This window comes from Mesoplodon densirostris, chromosome 7 (genome assembly GCF_025265405.1).
Source record: "Mesoplodon densirostris isolate mMesDen1 chromosome 7, mMesDen1 primary haplotype, whole genome shotgun sequence".
In the NCBI taxonomy this organism is placed as follows: domain Eukaryota; kingdom Metazoa; phylum Chordata; class Mammalia; order Artiodactyla; family Ziphiidae; genus Mesoplodon; species Mesoplodon densirostris.
The window spans coordinates 110,601,939-110,627,363 of record NC_082667.1 but is presented as its reverse complement, the minus strand read 5'-3'; the positions used below and the strand labels follow the sequence as shown (position 1 = coordinate 110,627,363).

At 44.1% G+C, this 25,425-nt stretch overlaps 1 protein-coding gene across 8 annotated transcripts in view; it reads right to left on the bottom strand.

The window, feature by feature from the left end:
- Positions 1–18,910, bottom strand: part of CEP164 (centrosomal protein 164) — a 72,847-nt gene extending 53,937 nt beyond the window's left edge. For 7 of the 8 annotated variants that reach the window (XM_060103200.1, XM_060103203.1, XM_060103204.1 and 4 more), the window contains exons 1-3: positions 18,814–18,910; positions 11,703–11,805; positions 8,599–8,710 (exon numbers count right to left, since the gene is read on the bottom strand). In XM_060103200.1, coding sequence (XP_059959183.1) covers positions 8,599–8,710; positions 11,703–11,784 — 194 coding nt within the window. In that variant the 5' untranslated portion in view covers positions 11,785–11,805; positions 18,814–18,910. Of the gene's footprint in view, positions 1–8,598; positions 8,711–11,702; positions 11,806–15,244; positions 15,368–18,813 lie in introns of all 8 variants that reach the window. The other variant, XM_060103201.1, reaches the window with a different exon arrangement.
- Between the last annotated feature and the right edge of the window lie 6,515 nt (positions 18,911–25,425).

The window sequence follows — 25,425 nt, the reverse complement described above, 5'->3', positions numbered from 1 at the left end:
AAGCCTAGTGGGATTCGATTGCAGGACTTCGAAAAGACTGGGGGAAACAGAGACTCCACTCTTGGAGGGCACACACAAAGTAGTGTGCGCATCGGGACCCAGGGGGAAGGAGCAGTGACCCCAGGGGAGACTGAACCAGACCTACTTGCTAGTGTTGGAGGGTCACCTGCAGAGGTGGGGGTGGGGGCTCTATGGCTCATCGTGGGGACAAGGACACTGGCAGCAGAAGTTCTGGGAAGTACTCCTTGGCGTGAGCCCTCCCACAGTCTGTCATCAGCCCCACCAAAGAGCCCAGGTAGGCTCCAGTGTTGGGTTGCCTCAGGCAAAACAACCAACAGGGAGGGAACCCGGCCCCACCCATCAACAGTCAAGTGGATTAAAGTTTTACTGAGCTCTGCCCACCAGAGCAACAGTCAGCTCTACCCACCATCAGTCCCTCCCATCAAGCCTCTTAGATAGCCTCATCCACCAGAGGACAGAGAGCAGAAGCAAGAAGAACTACAGTCTTGCACCCTGTGGGACAAAAACCACATTCACAGAAAGATAGACAAGATGAAAAGGCAGAGGGATATGTACCAGATGAAGGAACAAGATAAAACCGCAGAAAAACAACTAAATGAAGTGGAGATAGGCAACCTTCCAGAAAAAGAATTCAGAATAATGACAGTGAAGATGACCCAGGACCTCGGAAAAAGAATGGAGGCAAAGATTGACAAGATGCAAGAAATGTTTAACAAAGACCTAGAAGAATTAAAGAACAAACAAACAGAGATGAACAGTACAATAACTAAAATGAAAACTACACTAGAAGGAATCAATAGCAGAATAACTCAGGCAGATGGACGGATAAGTCACCTGGAAGACAGAATGGTGGAATTCACTACTGTGGAACAGAATACAGAAAAAAGAATGAAAAGAAATGAAGACAGCTTAAGAGACCTCTGGGACAACATTAAATGCAACAACATTCACATTATAGGGGTCCCAGAAGGAGAAGAGAGAAAGGACCAGAGGAAATATTTGAAGAGATTATAGACGAAAACTTCCTTAACATGGAAAGGAAATAGCCACCCAAGTCCAGGAAGTGCATACAAGTCCCATACAGGATAAACCCAAGGAGAAACACGCAGAGACACATAGTAATCAAATAGGCAAAAATTAAAGACAAAGAAAAATTATTGAAAGCAACAAGGGAAAAATGACAAATAACACACAAGGGAACTCCCATGAGGTTAACAGCTGATTTCTCAGCAGAAACTCCACAAGCCAGAAGTGAGTGGCATGATATATTTAAAGTGATGAAAGGGAAGAACCTACAACCAAGATTACTCTACCGGCAAGGATCTCATTCAGATTCGATGGAGAAATCAAAAGCTTTACAGACAAGCAAAGGCTAAGAGAATTCAGCACCACCAAACCAGCTCTACAACAAATGCTAAAGGAACTTCTCTAAGTGGAAAACACAAGAGAAGAAAAGGATCTACAAAAACAAACCCAAAACAATTAAGAAAATGGTGATAGGAACATAGATATTGATAATTACCTTAAACGTGAATGGATTAAATGCTCCAACCAAAAGACACAGGCTTGCTGAATGGATACAAAAACAAGATCCATATATATGCTGTCTACAAGAGACCCACTTCAGACCTAGGGACACATACAGACTGAAAGTGAGGGGATGGAAAAAGATATTCCATGCAAATGGAAATCAAAAGAAAGCTGGAGTAGCTATACTCATATCAGATAAAATAGATTTTAAAATAAAGAATGTTACAAGAGACAAGGAAGGACACTACATAATGATCAAGGGATCAATCCAAGAAGAAGATTTAACAATTATAAATATATATACACCCAACATAGGAGCACCTCAATACCTAAGGCAACTGCTAACAGCTATAAAAGAGGAAATCGACAGTAACACAGTAACAGTGGGGGACTTTAATACCTCACTTACACCAATGGACAGATCATCCAAAATGAAAATAAACAAGGAAACAGAAGCTTTAAATGACACAACAGACCAGATAGATTTAATTGATATTTATAGGACATTCCATCCCAAAACAGCAGATTACACTTTCTTCTCAAGTGCACACATTCTCCAGGATAGAACACATGTTGGGTCACAAATTAGGTCACAGTAAATTTAAGAAAATTGAAATCACATCAAGCATCTTTTCTGACCACAATGCTATGAGATTAGAAATGAATTACAGGGAAAGAAACATAAAAAACACAAACACATGGAGGCTAAACAATACGTTACTAAATAACCAAGAGATCACTGAAAAAATCAAAGAGGAAATCAAAAAATATCTAGAGACAAATGACAATGAAAACACAACAATCCAAAACCTACGGGACACAGCAAAAGCAGTTCTAAGAGGGAAGTTTAGAGTTATACAAGCCTACCTCAAGAAACAAGAAAAATCTCAAGTAAACAATCTAACTTTATACCTAAAGGAACTAGAGAAAGAAGAACAAACAAAACACAAAGTTAGCAGAAGGAAAGAAATCATCAAGATCAGAGCAGAAATAAATGAAATAGAAACAAAGGAAACAATAGCAAAGATCAATAAAACTAAAAGCTGGTTCTTAGAGAAGATAAACAAAATTGATAAACCATTAGCGAGACTCATCAAGAAAAAGAGGGAGAGGACTCAAATCAATAAAATTAAAAATGAAAAAGGAGAAGTTATAACAGACACCACAAAGCATCCTAAGAGACTACTACAAGCAACTCTACGCCAATGAAATGGACAACCGGGAAGAAATGGACAAATTCTTAGAAAGGTATAACCTTCCAAGACTGAACCAGGAAGAAATAGTAAATATGAACAGACCAATCACAAGTAATGAAATTGAAACGGTGATTAAAAATCTTCCAACAAACTAAAGTCCAGGACCAGATGGCTTCACAGGTTAATTCTATCAAACATTTAGAGAAGAGCTAACACCCATCCTTCTCAAACTCTTCCAGAAAACTGCAGAGGAAGGAACACTCTCAAACTCATTCTATGAGGCCACCATCACCCTGATACCAAAACAAGACAAAGATACTACAGAAGAAGAAAGTTACAGACCAATATCACTGACGAATATAGATGCAAAAATCCTCAACAAAATACTAGCAAACAGAATCCAACAACACATTAAAAGGATCATACACCATGATCAAGTGGGATTTATCCCAGGGATGCAAGGATTCTTCAATATACGCAAATCAATCAATGTGATACACCATATTAACAAATGGAAGAAGAAAAACCATATGATCATCTCAATAGATGCAGAAAAAGCTTTTGACAAAATTCAACACCCATTTATGATAAAAAAAAACTCTCCAGAAAGTGGGCATAGAGGGAACATACCTCAACATAATAAAGGCCATATACAACAAACCCACAGCAAACATCATTCTCAATGGTGAAAAACTGAAAGCATTTCCTCTAAGATGAAGAACAAGACAAGGATATCCACTCTCACCACTATTATTCAACATAGTTTTGGAAGTCCTAGCCACGGCAATCAGAGAAGAAAAAGAAATAAAAGGAATACAGACTGGAAAAGAAGAAGTAAAACTGTCACTGTCTGCAGAGACATGATACTATACATAGAGAATCCTAAAAATACCACCAGAAAACTCTAGAGCTACTCAATGAATTTGGTAAAGTTGCAAGATACAAAATTGGCACAGGAACCTCTTGCATTCCTATACACTAATGATGAAAAATCTGAAAAAGAAATTATGGAAACACTCCCATTTACCATGGCAACAAAAAGAATAAAATACCTAGGAATAAACCTACCCAGGGAAACAAAAGACCTGTATGCAGAAAACTATAAGACATTGATGAAAGAAATTAAAGATGATACCAACAGATAGGAAGATATACCATGTTCTTGGATTGGAAGAATCAATAATGTGAAAATGACTCTACTACCCAAAGCAATCTACAGATTCAATGCAATCCCTATCAAATTACCAATGGCATTTTTTATGGAACTAGAATAAATCATCTCAAAATTTGTATGGAGACACAAAAGACCCCAAAGAGCCAAAGCAGTCTTCAGGGAAAAAAACAGAGCTGGAGGAATCAGACTCCCTGACTTCAGACTATACTACAAAGCTACAGTAATCAAGACAATGTGGTACTGGCACAAAAACAGAAACATAGATCAATGGAACAAGATAGAAAGCCCAGAGATAAACCCATGCACCTATGGTCAACTAATCTCTGACAAAGGAGGCAAAGATATACAATGGAGAAAAGACAGTCTCTTCAATAAGTGGTGCTGGGAAAACTGGACAGCTACATGTAAAAGAATGAAATTAGAACATTCCCAACACCATACACAAAAACAAACTCAAAATGGATTCCAGACCTAAATGTAAGACCAGACACTATAAAACTCTTAGAGGAAAACACAGGAAAAACACTCTTTGACATAAATCACAGCAAGATCTTTTTTGATCCACCTCCTAGAGTAATGGAAATAAAAACAAAAATAAACAAATGGGACCTAGTGAAACTCTAAAGCTTTTGCACAGCAAAGGAAACCATAAACAAGATGAAAAGACAACCCTCAGAATGGGAGAAAATATTCGCAAACGATCAACGGACAAAGGATTAATCTCCAAAATATATAAACAGCTCATGCAGCTCAATATTAAAGAAACGAACAACCCAATCCAAAAATGGGCAGAAGACCTAAATAGACATTTCTCCAAAGGAGACATACAGATGGCCGAGATGCACATGAAAAGCTGCTCAACATCATTAATTATTAGAGAAATGCAAATCAAAACTACAATGAGGTATCACCTCACACCAGTTAGAGTGGGTATCAGCAGAAAATCTACAGACAACAAATGCTGGAGAAGGTGTGGTGAAAAGGGAACCCTCCTGCACTGTTGAGGGGAATGTAAACTGATACAGCCACTATGGAGAACAGTATGGAGGTTCCTTAAAAAACTAAAAATAGAATTACCATATGACCCAGCAATCCCACTACTGGGCATATACCCAGAGAAAACCATAATTCAAAAAGACACATGCACCCCAATGTTCATTGCAGCACTGTTTACAATAGTCAGGTCATGGAAGCAACCTAAATGCCCATCGACAGACGAATGGATAAAGAAGTTGTGGTACATATATACAATGGAATATTACTCAGCCATAAAAAGGAACGAAATTGAGTCATTTATCGAGACGTGGATGGATCTAGAGACTGTCATACAGAGTGAAGTAAGTCAGAAAGAGAAAAACAAATATCGTATATTAACACATGTATGTGGAACCTAGAAAAATGGTACAGATGAACCGGTTTGCAGGGCAGAAGTTGAGACACAGATGTAGAGAACAAACGTATGGACACCAAGGGGGGAAAGCCTCGGGGGGGTGGGGATGGTGTTGTGATGAATTGGGCAACTGGGATTGATATGTACACACTGATGTGTGTAAAATTGATGACTAATAAGAAACAGCACTATAAAAAAAGAGACAAAAAAACAAAAAAACAACTAAAACTAAACTTTCTTTGGGTTGTCTGTATGGAAATATGTTAATATAAATGTTTCAGACATTATATGAAATTTCTAAAAATCTTATATGTTCTGGTATAATGTTATAAGTCATAATTTTAGTTATTACTTTAAAATGTATATCTCAGAAGTAACTAAATTTCCTTGTCAATTGCATTATTATGAACTTTCATCAAATCTTTAACCGTGGTAATTTTTAAGTCTTTTGTCATTTACAGACAGTTCTGGGTGTACTCTGATGCTTTCGCAAAAATGTTCCTATAAAAGGGTTTCATCTTCAAGGAATTCACGGAAAACACTCTGACAAGTACAGGTTTCTGGTAAGTGACTATACTGCTGAACTGAATGAATAAGCATTTTCAGAACTCTAATGGAAAACTGATGAATTCATAAAAGTGCTAACAAAAGATCAAGATAAAAAAATTAATTACATGGGACTGAGTGAACTGATGAGGATGATTATAATTTTTGTGACTTTCTGTTTGAATAAAAAAAAAATCCCACAAGGACTCAGAGGCAAAAAGTATACAAATCAACTTTCACTGCAAAGTAAAGGAGCTGTTACAGTGGAGGATTACTGGACTGAATGTCAATATTATGACATAGTATGAGTGTATTTCGTGTTTGGTAATTGCAACATTGTTGCTTTTGTTGTGGTCATCCATTTACAATGCTTGGTGTCAGTTTATTTATCTCTTGTAAAAATAAAATACAGTGTGTGTGTGTGAGTTGTGGGGAAAAAAAAACGAGACACAGAATATCTTCATGACTTTGGAATAGGCAAACATTTCTTAAACAGGACACAAAGCATTAATCATATTTGAAAAGTTGATAAACTGGACATCATTAAAACAAATTATGTTATTCAAAAAATACCAATTAAAAGTATAAAGACAAAAAGAAAGAAGTAGGAAGAAAAAGGAAAGCGTATTTTAAAAACTTGGCCTATGAAAAATCTTAAAATCTTTTACGCAGATATTAGTAAAAAGTTTAAGCCATCTGAGCAATTCACCTTAACTAATACCATTCACCAGAAACACAATTTGTATCCAACTGTTCTTTATAAACTAGTGAGTTTTGCATTATCATTCCTGTCTCATGGCTACAATTTAAAAGCAAAGCTATGGGCCTCCCTGGTGGCGCAAGTGGTTAAGAGTCCGCCTGCCGATGCAGGGGATACGGGTTCGTGCCCCGGTCTGGGAGGATCCCATATGCCGCGGAGCGGCTGGGCCCGTGAGCCATGGCCGCTGGGCCTGCGCATCCGGAGCCTGTGCTCCGCAACGGGAGAGGTCACAACAGTGAGAGGCCCACATACCGCAAAAAGAAAAAAAAAATAAAAAATAAAAAAAATAAAAATAAAAAAAAATAAAATAAAAGCAAAGCTGTAAGATCTCTGTTAGTATCTGCCTGTATTTTTATATATGTCTATGTATGTATGTAATAAATTTGTGATTTTTTTCTACCTGCAAAATAAAAAAGACAGTACAGTGTTGGTGTAAAGGTAGACAAACATATTAATGGAAGAGAAGAGAGAATCCAGACTTCGAAGGAATTCCCCAACTAACAGCAATTACTCATGGGACTGAGAGTAAGGATGAAAGATGACACATATACATAACTTTCAATGACTTACTTTAAAAAGTGAGGAATAGTTCATGCTCTCCTTATGGGATGAGGCAGCGTTAGCTACCACCAGCAGGTACCTGAGGGCCGCTGGCATGACCCTGGCACACAGCTGGGCCACAGCCGATGACAGTTCCTTCCTTCCATCACCCTTTTTCCTTTTTACATCACTGCAGCCATTTATTTATTATGTGCACATTAAGGTACTATTCTGATTACATTTCTCATGTGGTCTTTAATTAGAAAGTGTATCCAAAAGCAGAACAGCACAGATATATACAGATTTAAAAACATAAAGAAAAAGAATAAAGAGATTAATGATAAGGCAAATGTGGCTATCAGGGTGGATATTGGAAACCAAACAGAAACCACTATCCTACAAACTTTTCCTATAAACACAACCGTGAGTCCTCAGCACCTGGAATACTGGGTGCAGTGCTGATGGCTTTAGTAGAAGAAAGATGTCATGACCTGGAGAAGGTCCAAGGAAAGGCGGCTAAAAAGATCCAGAGAACAGGGAGCCCGTCATGCGAGGAGAAGCTGGAAGGATTAGGACCCTGCGGCGGGGATAAGTAAAGCTACGACTGCAGTCATTTTGAAGTATGGCCAACGCATTAAGTGGTTCAGGGAAGAACAGGATAATTATACCTTGTACACAAAATTGCACAATCCCAGCAGAAAAGACGATCCTCCGCCCCAAGATATCTGGGGGCTAGTTTGGGAGAAACAGGAAATCCCACGCTACGGTAGGAAGTAAACTCGGGGCACCGACCGTAAGGAGGCCACGTGGAGAGAGCTCCGTGCAGGTGGTGACAACAGAGCAGCGCCCCCAGGAGTGGGAGTCCTGGCATGGGGAGGGTCGGGGGGAGGCGGCGGCCGCCCCGCCTCGACCAGTCTGTTTCCTCACCATCAACCTCTGATCCCCTGAGATAAGCTGAGCGGGTGTCTGCTCTCACAGTTCAAAGAGCGCAAACTAAAACTGGAAATAGGAGCCCATTCATGCACAAGTCACACAAATTCAGGGCTGGGCTGTGAAAGGAGACAGAAACGGCTGCCAGTCTGTGTAGCCTCACGCAAACCTCTCCAGCACCAGCGTCCACTCTGGACACACTGTGGAGGTCCCAGTATTGTCACTCTCCATCTCAGTCTGCAAAGGATAACAATGACACCTCCTCCGTGTGTCCAAAACGGATGCTGACGCAGGGCGGCAGCTTAGATCCTGGGACCCTGGGTATCCCTGCTGAACCCCTCCAGGGACCATCAAGGCGGCCTGGGCTCAGGCCCAAAGCACCAGGCGGCCCAGCAGAGGGATGGCCCATTGCAGGACAGGCTTCGAAAGGTGGCCAGTTAAAGCTATCTCCGGTGTCAGGCCCCCTCCGCCTCAAAGGCCAAACCAGAAGGCGGCGCCCGTGCCGACTCACCATGGTTTCCACTCCACAGGCAGTGGGGCCACAATGCCCTCCCGTGCCAGCCACAACAGCTCTGGTTCTTCTATAGGATCAATACCAATCTCTCTGGCAAATTCAAGAATTTCTGCAAGGAGGGGTAGGAGGGTGGGAAGGTAAGAGAGGTGGGGGTGGGAGGAGGGTGGATACAAAGAAGGAAGAATCAGTCAGTCTTGGGAGATAATAAGAGAGCTATATATTGGCTCTGCCCCCGTTCCTATTAATGTTTGGTCTTTGGTCCCAGTTCCTGACACAGAGTTCCTAAAGCCCTTGGAATTTCCTGAGTGATAGGAGAGTCTTGTGTCCCAATGAGGCGACTCTGGGTGGGCTCCTGGATGGGGCCTGGCCACGCTCCTGGATGGGGCCTGGCCACCAGAAAGACCAAGCCGTGATTAGAAGCTTGGAACTTTCAGCTTCTCCCCTCATTCTCTGGAGAGGGGCTGGAAAATGAGTTAATAAGCGATCATACATACATGACGAAGCCTCCATAAAAATCCCTAAACTCTGGGGTTCAGAGAGCTTCTGGCACTTCCACGTGCAAGGAGGGGGGCACATCCCAGCTCCACTGGCACAGAAGCTCCTGCACTTGGGACCCTCTCGGACCTTGCCCTATGTATCTCTTCACCTGGCTGTTCACCTCTACCCTTTACCATATCCTTTATGGGTCATCTCAGTGGAGGACTTTGGAAGATGACATACCTGAGGACTAGGAAAGGCAAAATTTGGTTGGCCAAGGACTAATGTGTTCATTAATTTCACACGTATTTTTTGAGTGCCCCCTATGTGCCGGTCACCATGTGCCCTGACTAAGAGAGAAACGCCCTCTGTCCTTATGGAGCTTACATGCTGGTAGAAGAAACAGCCAGTAATGACATCAACAGATAAATATGCAAGGAATTAAGGCTTCTGATAAATGTAATGAAGGAAGTGAGTGAGGTATGAGACAGAGTTTGTCAAGGTGGACGGGCAGTCTTTTACAAAGGGTGGTCAGAGAACCTCTCAGAAAGGGACACTTAACGAAATCCTGTAGGAAACAAAGGAGCCAGCTATGCAGAGCACCGAGGAAAGAGGACTCAGGCAGAAGAGCAGGTTCAAAGGACCTGTGACATGTGGCAGCCTGGCCTGTCTGGGGACCGTCAGAAAGGCCATGTGACTAGCAGAGCGGGGGAGAGAGGGGCACTGGGTGAGCCTGGCTGGGTGGCAGGGCCGGGTCATGCACAGCCCTGCACATCCCACTAAGGGCGTTTTGCTGAGCATAATGGAAGATTATATGGAAGATTATGAAAAGCAGAGCCCTGATATGATCTGCTGTACACTATAAGATCACTCTGGTGCTAAGTGGAGCACAGACTGGAGAAGGGCAAGAGTAGAAGCAGGAGGCTGATTAGGAAGCTGCTGCAAGTCCAGGAAGAGAAAATGGGGGCTCGAGCTTAGGATGTCTACGCATGACCGAGCGGAAGAGAGTTTTTTATAAATAGCCTTAGAAAAAGTTAGACCCCGTTTATAATAGCAAACCAAAAAGAATAAAATCTTTAAGAAATAAACTGAGCAAGAAATGTGCAAAACCAAAATGAAGAAAACTTTTAAGTCACCCCTGAAGAACATAAAAAAGACACAAACGGAAAGGAATAGATGTTCTTTGATAGGAGCCTCCAGGTTGACCTGGATGCATAACTTAACTGCATAGAGATGTCAATCCTCCCCAGGCTCATTCATAAATCTGACACAATTTTCTCTAAAATACCAACAGTTCCCCAATACACAGCCCTCCCCAGAAAAAGGGTAATTCTAAAGTTCATGGGGAGATAAAGCAGATAAGATAACCAAGAAAACTTTGAAAAAAGAAGAGGAATGAGGGTATTTCAGCCTTACTAGATACTAGAATTTATTACTGAGCCTCAGTAGTTAAGAGCACAGTTCTGGCGTATGAACAGACAGCCCCATGGAACAGAAGAAAAAGTAGACCCCAAAACACATAGGCGGCACTCAACCAGTGGGTGAAAGGTGAGCTATGCCACGAACAGTGTGGGGACAAACCTGAGGACAACATGAGAGCAGGGAAGCTCTTCTAACTATGATACAAAATTCAGGGGCCATATGAGAACAGACTGATAAATTTAACACAGAGATTAAAAATTTCTACACGGCAAACAAACAAAAATCCTATGCTATAACAAATCCTATCCTACCCTAATGTGGGATCCACGGACTCCTACAGACGCAAGAGTTCTTCCCCAAAACTGGCTCGCAAACCATCTGAACTATAAGCAAAATTTGTGCATCCAGGTCCACAACTCATGAGAAATTCAAAGAAATCTTCACCGCCCCAAAATAGTACGGTGCTTCAAAGTGTAGGCCCTGGAGCTAGAATACCTAGGTGTGGATTCTAGCTGCCCTGATTAGTAAACTGTGTGACTACAGGGAAGTTACTTAACCTTTCTGTGCCTTGGTTTCCTCATCTGTACAATGGGGATAATAATAGTATCTAACTCACAGAGTTGCTGTGAGGGTTGAAAAGGAAATACATGAAAAGTTCTTAGTAGAGAGACTGGCACACAGTAGCACTCAATAAATTTTGTTATTATTGTTATTAATAATGTTATTATTGTTGTTTTTTAAAAAAAAAACACACAGCTTTAGTTTGTTCTTAAGAAATTGGGTTTCCCCTGGCCTCAGGATATACTGTATTTCATGATATCCTCTACTATATTTTCATTTAAAGTTAATCACTGATCTGACCCAAGGTCACCAAACTTTTTCTGTAAAGGGCCAGATGGTAAATATTTTAGGTTTTGTGGGTTGTATAGTCTCTGTCACAACTCCTCAATACTACTGCTCCTATAGCATGAAAGAAGCCATAAACAAGACATAAATAAGCATGGCTGTTATCTAATAAAACTTTAGCTACAAAAGCAAGCAACAGGCCAAGTTAGGCCTGTGGGCTACAGTTTGCCAACCCCTGATCTAACCCAAATACACTGAGCAACTCTGTGCATGTACCATACTTTGCATTAGAAGAACAAAAATAAATCATAATAACTGTCCTAAAAGAACTATTACAGTACACCCAGGCCTCTTACCTTGCTCACTGGGGATGTAGGTCTCATCATAATCTTCCTCCAGAACCAGCTGGTCTCCTATGCGGATGGGTCTTCCGGCCATGATTGGTTTGGGCTCGAACGCCTAGATCCCAGAGACCCCACCCACCCAAAGAGAAAATCAGTGCCCCAGCTTAGAAGGGGAAAAGGTGGAGCTGGGTCATGGAGTACCTGGGCCAGACCAGCCCCTGCAGGCCAACTGAGCCAGGGAGAGTGGAGGGTGGGACCAATGGCTCAGAACTCAGGCCTTATAGCCTCTGCACCCTGGAAAGTTCTTAGACACATCTCCCCCCAAAGCCCTGCTGAATACTCTTGTGGACCATAAACAATGTGGAAATCCAGTTGTCTCAAGGGTTTGACTTCATACACTACCCCCACCAAATAGGAGTAAGAACTAACAGTCTAGGACCCCTGCTGGAAAACCCTAGGGAGACACCAAAATAACTAGCAGCACACACACCCCCATATACCAATGTACCCCAGGTGCAGTCACGCTGTCCCAACACATAGCCCTGTTTGCATGTCCCTGTTTACCTTGAACAATGCCCTCAGGGAGCTTACAGTCTAGCAAGGCAGCGTACACAGCTTCAACAGTAGTAGAAGGCGGAAGGGAAAAAACACATCCTGCTCTGGGAGTACTAACACAGAAGTAACATACTCCCACTGCGGGGATGAAGGAAGGCTTTGTCAAGGAGCTGGGTACTGAAGGCTGACAAGAGTTCTGACAGCGGAGAGAGGAATCCCAGGCAGAGGGAACAGCATGTCAGGCAAGGTGGTCTGGGGAGCCGATGCCAGCGTGCATGGCAGGGGCCGGGGTGGAAGCCAGGCCTGGGTCTGGTCATGGTGATCTCAGTGGATGATGCTGAAGGGCCTCAACTCTGCCCTGCAGCAGAGAGGAGCCACTGCGGGCTTTGGTGGAAGATAGTGACACAGAGTGGCCTTTTTTTAGGATGAGAACTTTGGCAGGAGTGGCCTGGCTGGATCGGAGAAATGAGAGACTGGCATCAGGAAAACCACTGAGGAGGCTCCAGTCCCAGGGAAAGATGATGAGGGCTTAAACTAGGGCAGAAGCAGTGGGAATGGAGAAGAAGGGACAGACACAAGGGATGCTGTGATGTTAGGTTTAATAGGACCAGGGTGGGGGGGGGCGTGGGGGGGCGGTGGGCAGAAGACTGGAAAGGAATCCAACCTGAATCCAAGATTCCTAGCTCCAGGGACGGGGCGGTGCCACCTTCTTCAACTGACAAGCTGGCGCGGTTCTAGAATTGCTCCTTCCTTCACACCCCTACTCCTACAACGACCTCAGGACCCCAGGTCACAGCACCCCTCCCCTACAGCAGCTCCCACGATGAAGCCCAATGACACAGGGACAAGTCACCCTGTAAAGTGGCTGCCACGGACAGCCCTTCAGAATGCCTCCCTAACCGGGCAGTGGCAGCCACACCGGTGTGACCGAAGGGAGCCTGGAGGAGCAGGTCCTGACCTCTCCTGTAGCCACCTCTTCAGACACTGTCACAGTTCCACCCGGGGCAGCAAGCATGACACAGCCCTCATAGATAGCAGAGGAAGTGAGCAGAAAGACCTCATCATCGGGACTTCCCTGGCGGTCCAGTGGTTAAGACTTCACACTTCCAATACGGGGGGCACGGTTCGATCCCTACTCCGGGAACTAAGATCCCACATGCCTTGGGGCAAGCCAAAAAAAAAAAAAGACCTCATCGTCAAAAAGAAGGTTGGGAGGCAGCCTGTAATGAGTGCTCAGAAAACAGCAAGATCTGGTGACTCTGAATCTGTCCCAAGATCCCTGGAGAGGGGCCCCTGATAAACACAAAGGATCTCTGAGGGGCCATTCCCGTGGCCCTCTCTGCACTCTGGCAGCTGACAGATGGGCAAGGGGGGTGTCTTGCCTTAGGGCTCACAAAAGATGGTTTCCTTTGTCAGTCACTGGACCCAAGGGAGCCAGGCTCTGCACTCTCTTATTCCCACCACGACACCTCCAGGCAGCAACTTTGTGCCTCAGGAAGAAAGGCTAAAGAAGCATTCTTCCCTGCAGTACTTAAGCCTAAGTGGGAATCTTCTCCATCCCCTAAGAACCTATAACACCTGCGGACATAATGCTTGAGCCTCCACATATACAGTCAGAGATGAGTAGGGCCAGACGCGGAAAAAGCAGAGCAGAAAAGGACCAAGAACCAGCGCAGGAGATGTGGCCCACAGCCTGGAGGTTTAAGGAGCCCTCGGAATCTTTAATCCTCTGAGTTAGGGAGAAGAGGGAAAGAAAAAGGGAAAGGATCTCTGGGGAGGTAGGAAGCGCAGGAAGCACAGGAAGCCTGAACATCAGGCTGTACGTTATTCAAATCAACAGGCAGTGATCTATACAACGCATTGTACCAACCATCTCAGAGAATTTGAGAAATTCTGCATTTGAAAAATGTTACCTATCCCTAGATACATCCCATCTCCAGAAAGCAGGGGGCAGGTAAAATCTCTGTCCTCCCGGCAAAATGCCTAATTAGCTATTTACTAAACCATCTATGTTTAACTATTTAAAGGTCAGGAAGAATGTGGAAAATCTAAATTCCTGGATTACTCAAATGTCAAACAAATCTTCTGCCAGAAAAAAATTAAAATACGGGTAGGCTATAGTCTACCTTCTTTCCTTGCCTTGCCTGGCTTCAGGAAAGATATAGGCAAGGACAGGGCCAAAGGGGCAGGAATTGCAGGAATAAGGAAGGTGGTGGAAGAGAAACCACATTTGTTCAATGGCTACTAGAGATCATTTACTCATTCGAGAAGTATTTATTTGCTGCTGGGCGCTAGAGACACAATGGTGATTAAAAACAGATTCAGCTGCTACTCCCCAGGAGCTAGTCTAGTGAGGGAGGGAGATAAACCAATCAGTCACAGAGAAGTGTATAATTTTAAATGAGGTAAGAGCTCTGAAGGAAAAGAGCCTGACTTAGATGAAGCCTGTGCTGAGAAGTGAAGAATGAGGAGGTATTCACCAGACAAAAAGAGGAGGAAAAGATGTTCTAACAAAAGCAGCAGCACGTGCAAAGGCCCTTCAACAGGAAAGAACACTAAGCAAGAAGAAGCATAGTTGGAGATGATGCTGGGCAGGTGGGTGGAAGCCAGGCCATGTGGAGAACTTGGCTTTTATAATAAGAGAGCTGGAAATCAGGAAAGGGTTTTTCCAGATACATATTTTGAAAGACTACTCAGGCAGCCACTGGAAATACAGACAGGAATGGAGGCCAGATTGGAAAAGAAGAAAATCAGAGTGGCTGCAGAGAGATTAGGTAGGAAACCACAAGCCAATCTAGATGAGAGGTGATGATAACCTGGGTGAGCGGGGGTAAGATGAGACATCTAAGAAAGCAGCCCTGAGATCAGCTTCAGGAAACACACGGCACACGTCCTAACATTTCCCTCTAGGCCTGAGACCGTGAGGGACATCACTGTCAATCTTGGCACCCTAGATGTGGCTTCAAAACCGTCAACGTGGTACGCCATGCAGCACTTACCGACAGATCAGATGAAACCTGATGAGATGTGCATGCCACCAGGCCTGACCCTCACTGTGAGCCACGGAGTTGTGGGGAAGGATCCCCTAACTGTCCTCATCCATCTCCTGCCAATCCCAGAATCTAGCAAAAAAGGAAAGGCTCATACACCTTCTCCAGGAAGCCCTCCCTGGCCAACCCCGGCCTCTCCTGTCTACTTAGAACTACCTCAGCACAAAGGACACAGTTTTCCTTTGTTCATAGGCCTATTTTTCTCTGCATTACCTTTTTTATGGGAGTGTGTTCCACCTCTCCTGTTAAGCCACAGGCTTCTGAGGGTCATGCCTCTGCCTCCTTCTGCATTTACCAACCAAGCCTAAAATAAGCTAAGTAAACGTAGGAGCTTGGTCACTGCTCTGAACCACTAATATACAACCAAAGAATCTCAAAAGCAAAAAAAGCCCATAAGAGCCCTGGTCCAACTTCCCTTCCCTTGCCGAATCTTTCCTCTCTATGCTTTAAGTGCCAGAGAGCATAGTGGCTGAAGCACCAGTTTGGGGGCCAGAAACACCTGAATTAAATCCCATCTTTCTCATTTACCAGCTGTGTGAACTTAGGCAAGGTACTTCACCTCTCTAAGCCTCAATATCCTCATGTACGTAATTCAAACAATCGTGATAATCTACATCAAAAGGTTGTTTGAAGATGAAATGAGATAATATATACCTGTACAGTGCCTAGCACAGTCCCTGGTACACAAAACATGTTAAATAAATTTAGCAATATTACTGATGCTACTGCCAATTCCACAGTTAGATCATCCTTAACTATGAAAAGGTCTTTCTCTTAGTAAGCCAAAAATCTATGTCTAAGAAACTTCCTCCCATTTGCCCTCTTCCACCCTCTGGACCCACGAAGGGCACCCAAGGCACCACTACTCCAAGCTGGGTTTTCCCAGCTCCCTTCCCTTCAATACATGCCACTGGTTCCCAGTCTCTCGACATTATGGTTACCTTACTGTGAATGTGGTCTAATTTGACAGGCATAGCCAAAAACTTTTGCACACCTGCGTACTCACAGAGCATACACACGTATATGCATACTTAGGGTTCCCTGAATATTTATTTCTTCCACCCTGCCTGAACAATTATAAAGAAAGTTCACCACCAGAAAAGATTTACTGGAGAAGGCATTGAGGAGAACGTGGAAGACATTAGAGTTGATTATGCAGTGGTCATGAGCACAGGTTTGGGAACATTCTTGGCTTTGAATCCCAGCTCTGCCACTTACCAGCGGGGCAAGTTGCCTCAGTTTCCTCATCTATAAAATGGGGATAATAACAATGTCTATCTAAAAGGGTTGTGAGGATTAAATGACTCAATACATGTAAAATACTCAAAACATAGTAAGACCTCAATAAATGTTAGTTGTTATTATTACCATTCACTTATTTAAAGGGCTTAGTCTACATTGTTCTAGAGGACAAAGCTAGTACCAGGGAATATAAGCTAAGGCCATTCCGACATCCAATAACCATTTACTGAACACCTACCATGGGTCAGGCACTGTGCTGTCACGGCCACAAACCTGATAACGCTCCAGCTCAACCTAGTTGTGAAGCCAAATATGTAAATACATGATTATATAGTGTGTTAAATGCATTAAGGGAAGTATCAGAAAATACGACAGGACACAAAGGCGAGGGCAATTAACCCTACTTTGGAAGATCAGGAAAAGCACTGCAGAGTAGAGGACCATGGAGACGGTTCTTGAAGGATAAGCAGGAGCTCACCAGGATAAGGCAGAAGACACAGCTTACACAAAGGCAAAGAGGCAGAAGAGAGTATACGGCAGGTGCAGAGAATTAATGATGACAACAAAAGCTTATATTCACTGAACACTTCCTATGTTCCAAGAACTGTACTAATGCTATATATACATCATCACACCTCATCCTCTCTGCTAAGTAGAAATTATGATCCCCATTTTTCAAAAGAGAAAACTGAGGCTCAGCAAGTTTTCAAAAAGTTTTTTAAGCTTGCCCAAGGTTTCACAGCTAGTAAATGGCACAGCAGAACATGCATGCACCCACATCTATCTGACTCCAAAGCCCTGAGTTCTTAACCACTCTGACGTGACCAGCGCACAAGAGACAATGGCAAGAGAGAGATCTACCATGGAAGGCAAGGAGCACATGATAAAAGGCTTGGGAGGATGAGGCTGTATCCTGACACGATGAGGAACCATCACAAGATTTCACAAAGGAGTCTGGCCTGATCAGACCTGTAGTTTAGAAACGATTCTGACAGCTGTGTGAGAACTAATTGGAGGAGGGCAAGAAAAGACGCGGAGGGACCACTTAGAAAGGTATCCTGAAAACACAAGCAAGAAATTATGAACTAGAGACTTCCCTGGCGGTCCAGTGGTTAAGACTCTGTGCTTCCAATGAAGTGGGCACTGGTTCGATCCCTGGTTGGGGAACTAAGATCCCCATGGTGGCCCCCCCAAAAAAAAAAAAAAAAAAAAGCAAGAAATTATGAACTAAGTCAGTGGCTGAGAGAATGGAAAGGAAGGGCCAGATTCTAGGTGTATTATGAGGCAAAAGAACAGTACTTGATATCTGCAGCAAGTAAGGGAGAGGCAGGAGGACAATCAGAGCACTTAAAGCAGTGTATTGTGATGATCAGTTCACTTCTATGCCTTGCCCGATAGCCCCACCTAGCATACTGCCTAGATATAGGGAATGGCCAACAAACGTTGCTGCATATATTATAATAGATGAATGAATTCCAAGTGCAGACATGGCTGATGGAGTGAGTGGGTGAAGTCCTTCACTGAGACAGGAACTACAAAGGAGGAACAGATCTGGGGGACCAGGAAGGATGGGGCGACATTCAGTTGGGATGATCGGTAAGCAAGTTGGAGCTCAAGACTCAAGAAAAGAGATCTGGCGGGAGCCACAGTTTGGGGAGTAACCGTTAAATAGATGGTAACTGAAACTCTGGGTGAAGTCGCTCAGAGATGGAGTGTAGTGAACAGAAAGTAAGGGCTTGCAAAGGCTGATGAAGGGGGCTGGGTTAGGAAACCCCAGAGAGAGAGGAGTCGTGGAAGGCAAGTGAGGAGCGCGGTTCCACAAGGAGAAGGTAGATTTTTGAATCAATGCAAGGAAAGGAAAAAATGAAAACAAAAAACTTACTAACTTCCGCAGCTGGCCAAAAGACAGCAAAAGGTTGGGCCAGCCCCGATTCGGACATGGGGGGAAGCTTCCCCACAAGAGAAATGTTCAAGCAGGGTTCAGAAGGCCGGCCTTACACACTAAGTCCGAACAGGACAAATAAACGAGCGCCCCTGCCAGCTCACACTCGTGGCCCAGTGCCCGCTCTCACTGCCCCGCCAGCACTCCAGCCCAGGCCTTTCCGCCACTCAGATTTTGGATAGAGGCGCACTGATCTGGCCGCTCCATCTTCACTTCTTCCTTCAGTTCCCGCCCACACTCATGCACATCCCGCTCGGCGGCACACGAGTGTGCCTCGACTTTCCCGCTTCCCTCCCTTCCCAGCCACCCAACCCTCCCTCCAGGGGGTTCTCACCTGTCCCCCACCCCAGGAGGCTCTGGGCGCTAGCTCGCGGCTCTGCGCAGCTTCCCCAGCACCACCCGGGCTCCCAGCTTCCAGGGACGCCGGGGTGTTGCCCTGCAGCGGTCAATAACCACTTCCGGAAAGCGTACGAACCTAGCAACTGAGAGTCCCGCCTCTACCCAGAATCAAAAGGTCGCCGAATGAGAGCCCTGTCATCGGATTGGTTAAAGTTCCCGTCGGATCACAGAGGCGATGTGCACGTTTTCCCATTGCATGATGGGAGAGGTAGTCCAGTATAGTTGATGGGGCTCCGCAAGGGGTTAAAAGAGAGTCAGAATTTAGCTATGAGGGGAATTTCTTCCCGGGCAGGAAAGGATCATTCAGAGTATCGACAGTAACGTGACTTACCTAAGGCAATCTTTTGGTCATCATTTTTAGTAGCGTGATGAACATCAGGTGAATAATATACTGATCCTCAATAATCAACCCACCGAGGCTTTAATAAACAAAAGAAAGACTCCCATTTGCTATGACTAAATCAGTTAGTACCCGCTCAGGAGTTAAGAGACCACTGTCCGGGCTTCCCTGGTGGCGCAGTGGTTGACAATCCGCCTGCCAATGCAGGGAACACAGGTTCGAGCCCTGGTCTGGGAAGATCCCACATGCCATGGAGCAACTGGGCCCGTGAGCCACAACTACTGAGCCTGCGTGTCTGGAGCCTGTGCTCCGCGACAAGAGAGGCCACGACAGTGAGAGGCCCGTGCACCGCGATAAAGAGTGACCCCCGCTCGCCGCAACTAGAGAAAACCCTCGCGCAGAAACGAAGACCCAACACAGCCAAAAATATAAATTAATTAATTAATTTTTTAAAAAAGAGACCATTGTCCATCTTTTTTACCAGAGGGCAGGGCTCAGGCAAGAAGGTTATGATAATAGCTGTCATAACTATTTCTTTTTTAAATTTATTTATTTATTCACTTATTTAATTTTGGGCTGCACTGGTTCTTCGCTGCTGCACGCGGGTTTTCTCTAGTTGCTGAGCGCGGGAGGCCACTCTTTTTTTGCTGTGCGTGGGCTTCTCATTGCGGTAGCTTCTCTTGTTGTGGAGCACGGGCTCTAGAGCGCAGGCTCAGTAGTTGTGGTGCACGGGCTTAGTTGCTCTGCGGCATGTGGGATCTTCCCGGACCAGGGCTCGAACCCATGCTCCCTCCATTGGCAGGCGGATTCTTAACCACTGCGCCCCCTGGGAAGCCCTGTCATAACTCTTTCCAATAGTCTATTTAAGAAGGAAAAAATGACAGTGTGTAGCCCCTCCACAAACCCTGCCTGGCAGAAGGGTTACTACTAATATAACTTAAAAGGCTTTAGTTTTGTTTGCACGAGGGCAAATCTTCCTTTCTCTTACACGTCCTCAACCTCCAGAAGTTAAGAGCGGCAAAGACAGCTCTGGCCATTAAATTAATGGGAAAACTGGGGAGCAGAAAAGTGAAGAAAGTTAGTCATTTGGGGAGGAGGATGGAGCACCTGGAGCAGCTCCTGGCAGGCTCCATGGTGGGGACGCGACTGGCTCCTGCTAAGTCCTGAAACTAGTCCCAGCACCACTCAGGGCCTGATCCCAGGATGAGGAGCTCAGACTGCTGTTCCCGTGGATCCCAAAGCAGACATCCGGAAGGTATTCCTCATGTTTAACGTCAAGTCTTTTCTGTGGCAGTTCTGCCTGTACTTCCTTTTTGCTGCCTGCAGAGGACAAATCATTGCTCCCCCTTCCTCTCCACACACCTTAAAAGTCTCACAGGGGAGCCGAGGGAGCAGACTGGGAAGGACACTGAGAGCTCACCAGTTCATCCACCACAGACCTTGCACAAAATCAGGGTTCAAAAAACCATTTGCAGGGCTTCCCTGGTGGCGCAGTGGTTGAGAGTCCGCCTGCCGATGCAGGGGACACGGGTTCATGCCCCGGTCTGGGAAGATCCCACATGCTGTGGAGCAGCTGGGCCACTGAGCCTGCCCGTCCGGAGCCTGTGCTCCGCAACGGGAGAGGCCACAACAGTGAGAGGCCCGCGTACCGCAAAAAAAAAAAAAAAAAAAATTTGCAGATTTTGTCCCCCTGTCCGAAAACTTGCAATCAATCTGGTTGACATTAATTGCCATCAAAATTCTTACCTTTTGTTCCTTAGGTCCCTTGCTCTCTAATGTGGAGAGGTAATAAAATAAGGGTTACTATGGGATTAATGAGGTTACTCCACACAGATAAGCAATTTGCATTTTATCAGGTTTCCCTATAGACTTGTACTTAGAAATGCAAACTAATTTTTAAATGCCCTTAGGCAAACATAATTAAGAAAGCAAGTCTTTGGGGGAAAATAACAAAAATGGCACACCAGTTGATATGCCAGTAATATACCCAATGAGTGAGGAAGAGAAACTGAGAATTTCACACATTGTAGATTATCTTTTGCCATCAGGAATGAGCATTTAGGGGTGATTTTTTAAAGATGGGGGAGGAGAAAACCAAATCAGTCTCAATTATGCCCTACCCCCAGGTCAGAAATTTTACCATTATAACTTTTTCTTCTCTTTTCATCCTGTTTACTTGTAAACTACAGAAAACCATCCACATAGTAAGAAAGACAAACACTCAATCCTACCATTTTTTTCAAAAGATGTGAAATGTTCTTTCTACACCTTCAATTCACCTTATTTAAAATGGCGAATTGGGAGGACTTCCCTGGTGGTGCAGTGGTTAAGAATCTGCCTGCCAATGCAGGGGACACGGATTTGAGCCCTAGTCCGGGAAGATGCCACATGCCGCGGAGCAACTAAGCCTGTGCGCCACAACTACTGAGCCCATGTGCCACAACTACTAAACCTGCACTCTAGAGCCCGCGAGCCACAACTGCTGAAGCCCATGCACCTAGAGCCTGTGCTCCGCAGCAAGAGAAGCCACCGCAATGAGAAGCACATGGGCCGCAAGTAGAGAAAGCCCACACACAGCAGCGAAGACCCAACACGGCTAAAAACAAATAAATAAATAGGTAAGTTTATTAAAAAAAAAATTGCAAATTGCCCTTCCATCTTCCTTCTCTGCTTTGTTTTCCCCCATTGCACATATCACCATCTGAAATACTATGTATTTTATTTCTTTATTGTCTGTTTCCCTGCATTAGAATGTAAGCTACATGAAGATAGGGATTCTGTTTATTTTATTTATTGTTGTTTCCACAGTGCCTAAAACAGCCTTTAACATGGTTTAGGCATGCAACCCATTTGCTGAATGAATGAATGAGCAAAAGAAGGAAGGAAGGAATTCCACACTTCAGAGGAAACCACTGTTGACATTTGGGTTCCCACCTTTGCTGAAGGCTTTTTAATTCTTATGCAGATATAAATTTATATGCATACATGTATATGCACATGTGCATACTTTTTAATTTTTATAGAAATGAGATCATAATGTACATATTGTTCTACAATGGGCTTTCTTTTTTTTGGCTGCACCGTGCAGCATGCAGGATCTTAGTTCCCCGACCAGGGGATCCAACCCGTGCTCCCTGCAGTGGAAGCACAGAGTCTTAACCACTGGACCACCAAGGAAGTCCCCGTGCTTTTTTCATTGAACATGTCATAAACATCTTCCAAGGTGAGTTCATAAGAAGTTACTCCATTCTTTATCATGGTTACATAAGATTCAATTGATTGAATGTCTCATGTCCCTATTGGTAATCATTTTTTTTTTTTTTACTTCCAAAGTTTTGATGTTGTACACAGTGCTGAAATACTGTTGGATTTTTGTTGGATAAGATCCTAGAAGTGACACGCTCAGAGTTTACATTTTTTACATTTTAATAGACATTGCCAAATTTCTCTCTAAAAATGGAATACTTTACAGTCCAACCAACACCTTCACCAACACCAAATATTACCAATGTGAGAGGCAAAAAAAACTCTGATGATGTTATCTAAATATTGTTTTAATTGTGTTCTTTCACTATTAATGACTTTCTAAAAAATATTGATTTACTTATTTATTTGGCTGTGCCAGGTCTTAGTTGTGGCATGTGGGATCTTTTAGTTGCAGCATGCGGGATCTAGTTCCCCGACCAGGGGTCGAACCTGGGCCCCCTGAATTGGGAGTGCAAAGTCTTAGCCACTGGACCACCTGGGAAGTCCCTCTTTCGCTATTAATGAAGTTGAACTTTCTTCATATATTTAGTGGCCATTTGAATTTCTATCAAATACCTGTTCACAGTCTTTGTTCATTTTTCCCCAAGTTGTTGGTGGCAGGTGGGGGGGGCAGTTGTTGACTTGTAAAAGTTCTTTGTATATTATAGACATTTACCCTTTGTCTCTTTATTGTGCGACAAATGTCTCCTAGTCTGTGACTTATCTTTTATCTTTGTAAATGTCATTTTTCTCAGAAGTTGTAGTGGTAATAAAACTAATAGCTAACCTTTATTGAGCATTTACAATGTGCTAGACACCATTCTAAGTGCCTTACATGGAGTATCTCATTTAATTCCTACATTACAAAGTATGTACTATTGTTATCCCCTTTTCTCGAAAGAGAAAATTGAGACACAGAAAGAATAAGTAACTAGCATGGGGTATCCCAGTTACTAAGTGGCAGAACCAGAATTGGAATACTGGAAGCCTGATTCTACAGAAGTTTTAAAAATTTTAGTCAAGCCTGTCCATTTTTTAAAAAATATCTTCTGAGGGCTTCCCTGGTGGTGCAGTGGTTGAGAGTCCGCCTGCCGATGCAGGGGACATGGGTTCATGCCCCGGTCCGGGAAGATCCCACATGCCGCGGAGCGGCTGGGCCCGTGAGCCATGGCCGCTGAGCCTGTGCGTCCGGAGCCTGTGCTCCGCAACGGGAGAGGCCACAACAGTGAGAGGCCCGCGTACTGCAAAAAAAAAAAAAAAAAAAAATCTTCTGAGTTTTGTTAGAACTTCTTCAATATAAGATTTTTTAAATATTCTATTTTTTTCTGTAGTTTTATTTTTAATGTTAAGTTCTTTGACCTATCTGGAGTTTATTTGTAGATGAGTTAGGGATTTAGTTTTCTTTCCTCCCAAAAGGTAGCCAGTTGTCCCAACAACAGTTATTAAATAAATGTATCTATTTCCCTCTAATATGAATGCCATCTTTATCATATACAAAATTCCCATACATATATTGATCTATTGATTTTTATTGTTTAACCTGTGTCTAATCACCGTATTGGTTAGGATATTTCTATCCATATTATATAATCTGCAAATAATAATCCTTTGCTTTCTAATATTTGCTCCATTTTCTCATCTTATTGAGTTAGCTAGACTGATCTAAGCTATGTGGGATAAGAGTAGTGATAATGACCTTCTCTTTCCTAAGCCTGACTTTAATGGTAATAACTTTAGCCTGTCACTATTATGTTTTCTATGATTTTCTGTTATCTTGTTTAGGAAGTTTCCCCTTGGTTTTTTGTGGGGGTTTTTGTTTTTGTTTTTGTTTTATTTTTGGCTGCGTTGGGTCTTCTTGCTGTGCGCGGGGCTTTCTCTAGTTGCAGCGAGCGGGGGCTACTCTTCATCGCGGTGCGCGGGCTTCTCATTGCAGTGGCTTCTCTTGTTATGGAGCACAGGCTCTAGGTGCGCAAGCCTCAGTAGTTGTGGCACATGGGCTCAGTAGCTGTGGCTCGCGGGCTTAGTTGCTCTGCGGCATGTGGGATCTTCCCGGACCAGGGCTCGAACTCCTGTCTCCTGCATTGGCAAGCAGAATCTTAACCGCTGCGCCACCAGGGAAGTCCCTCCCCTTGGTTTTTATCAGAAGGACTGCTGAATTTTAACAGCAGCTTTCCATATTTGATAAATAATATGTTGACATAATCATATGGCTTTTCTCCTTCAAGCTATTTTAGCTCTAAAGCTTTTCATTTTAAGCTCTTACCTATTAACATAAAGATACTTCTTGGAGTGATAACACTTTAAAGCTGACAACAGCCACTTACCCTCAGCTCACAGACAGCACAGAAATCTGGATGGGCTTGAAGATTCACAGAATCTGGGGTGGAGGTGAGGGCAGGTAGAGCACCAAAGGCACAAAAGGATTCAGCTGAGAGAAGCCCCAACCGGCTCTCACCTGCCTGCACATTGCAGGCTCCAGTGAAGGCGGACGGCCCCCTACACTTTCCCCTTTGCCCTTGCTTATTCCTTTGGCTGCGTAGAATACCCTTCTATCCCCCTTACTCTTGCTTCGCAAATCTCTGCTCTTAGAAATTCCACCCATTCTTTAAGGTTCAAATTAAATACCACCTCCTCCCGCTGAGTCTTCCCAGACCCCCCAGACGTCCCCCAAATCCCTGCTCCTTAATTCCCCATCATTTTGTGCAGTGCATATGCATTTTATTTCTCTCTGTAGCCCCAGGGCCTGGCAGCGTGCCTGGCATACAGTGGGTGCTCCAGAAATGCCCAATGAAAGGCTGACGGAACAAGAGAGGTCTGCCACCACTCCATCCCGATGGCCCTTCCCATCCTGCCAGCGTCCTGCAGGGTGGACTCCATCTCGGCAGAGGGCATCCCAGACCCCTCACCATCCCCGGAAGCCGGGCTGCCTGCCATGGGAAGACTACACTTCCCAGCGATCCC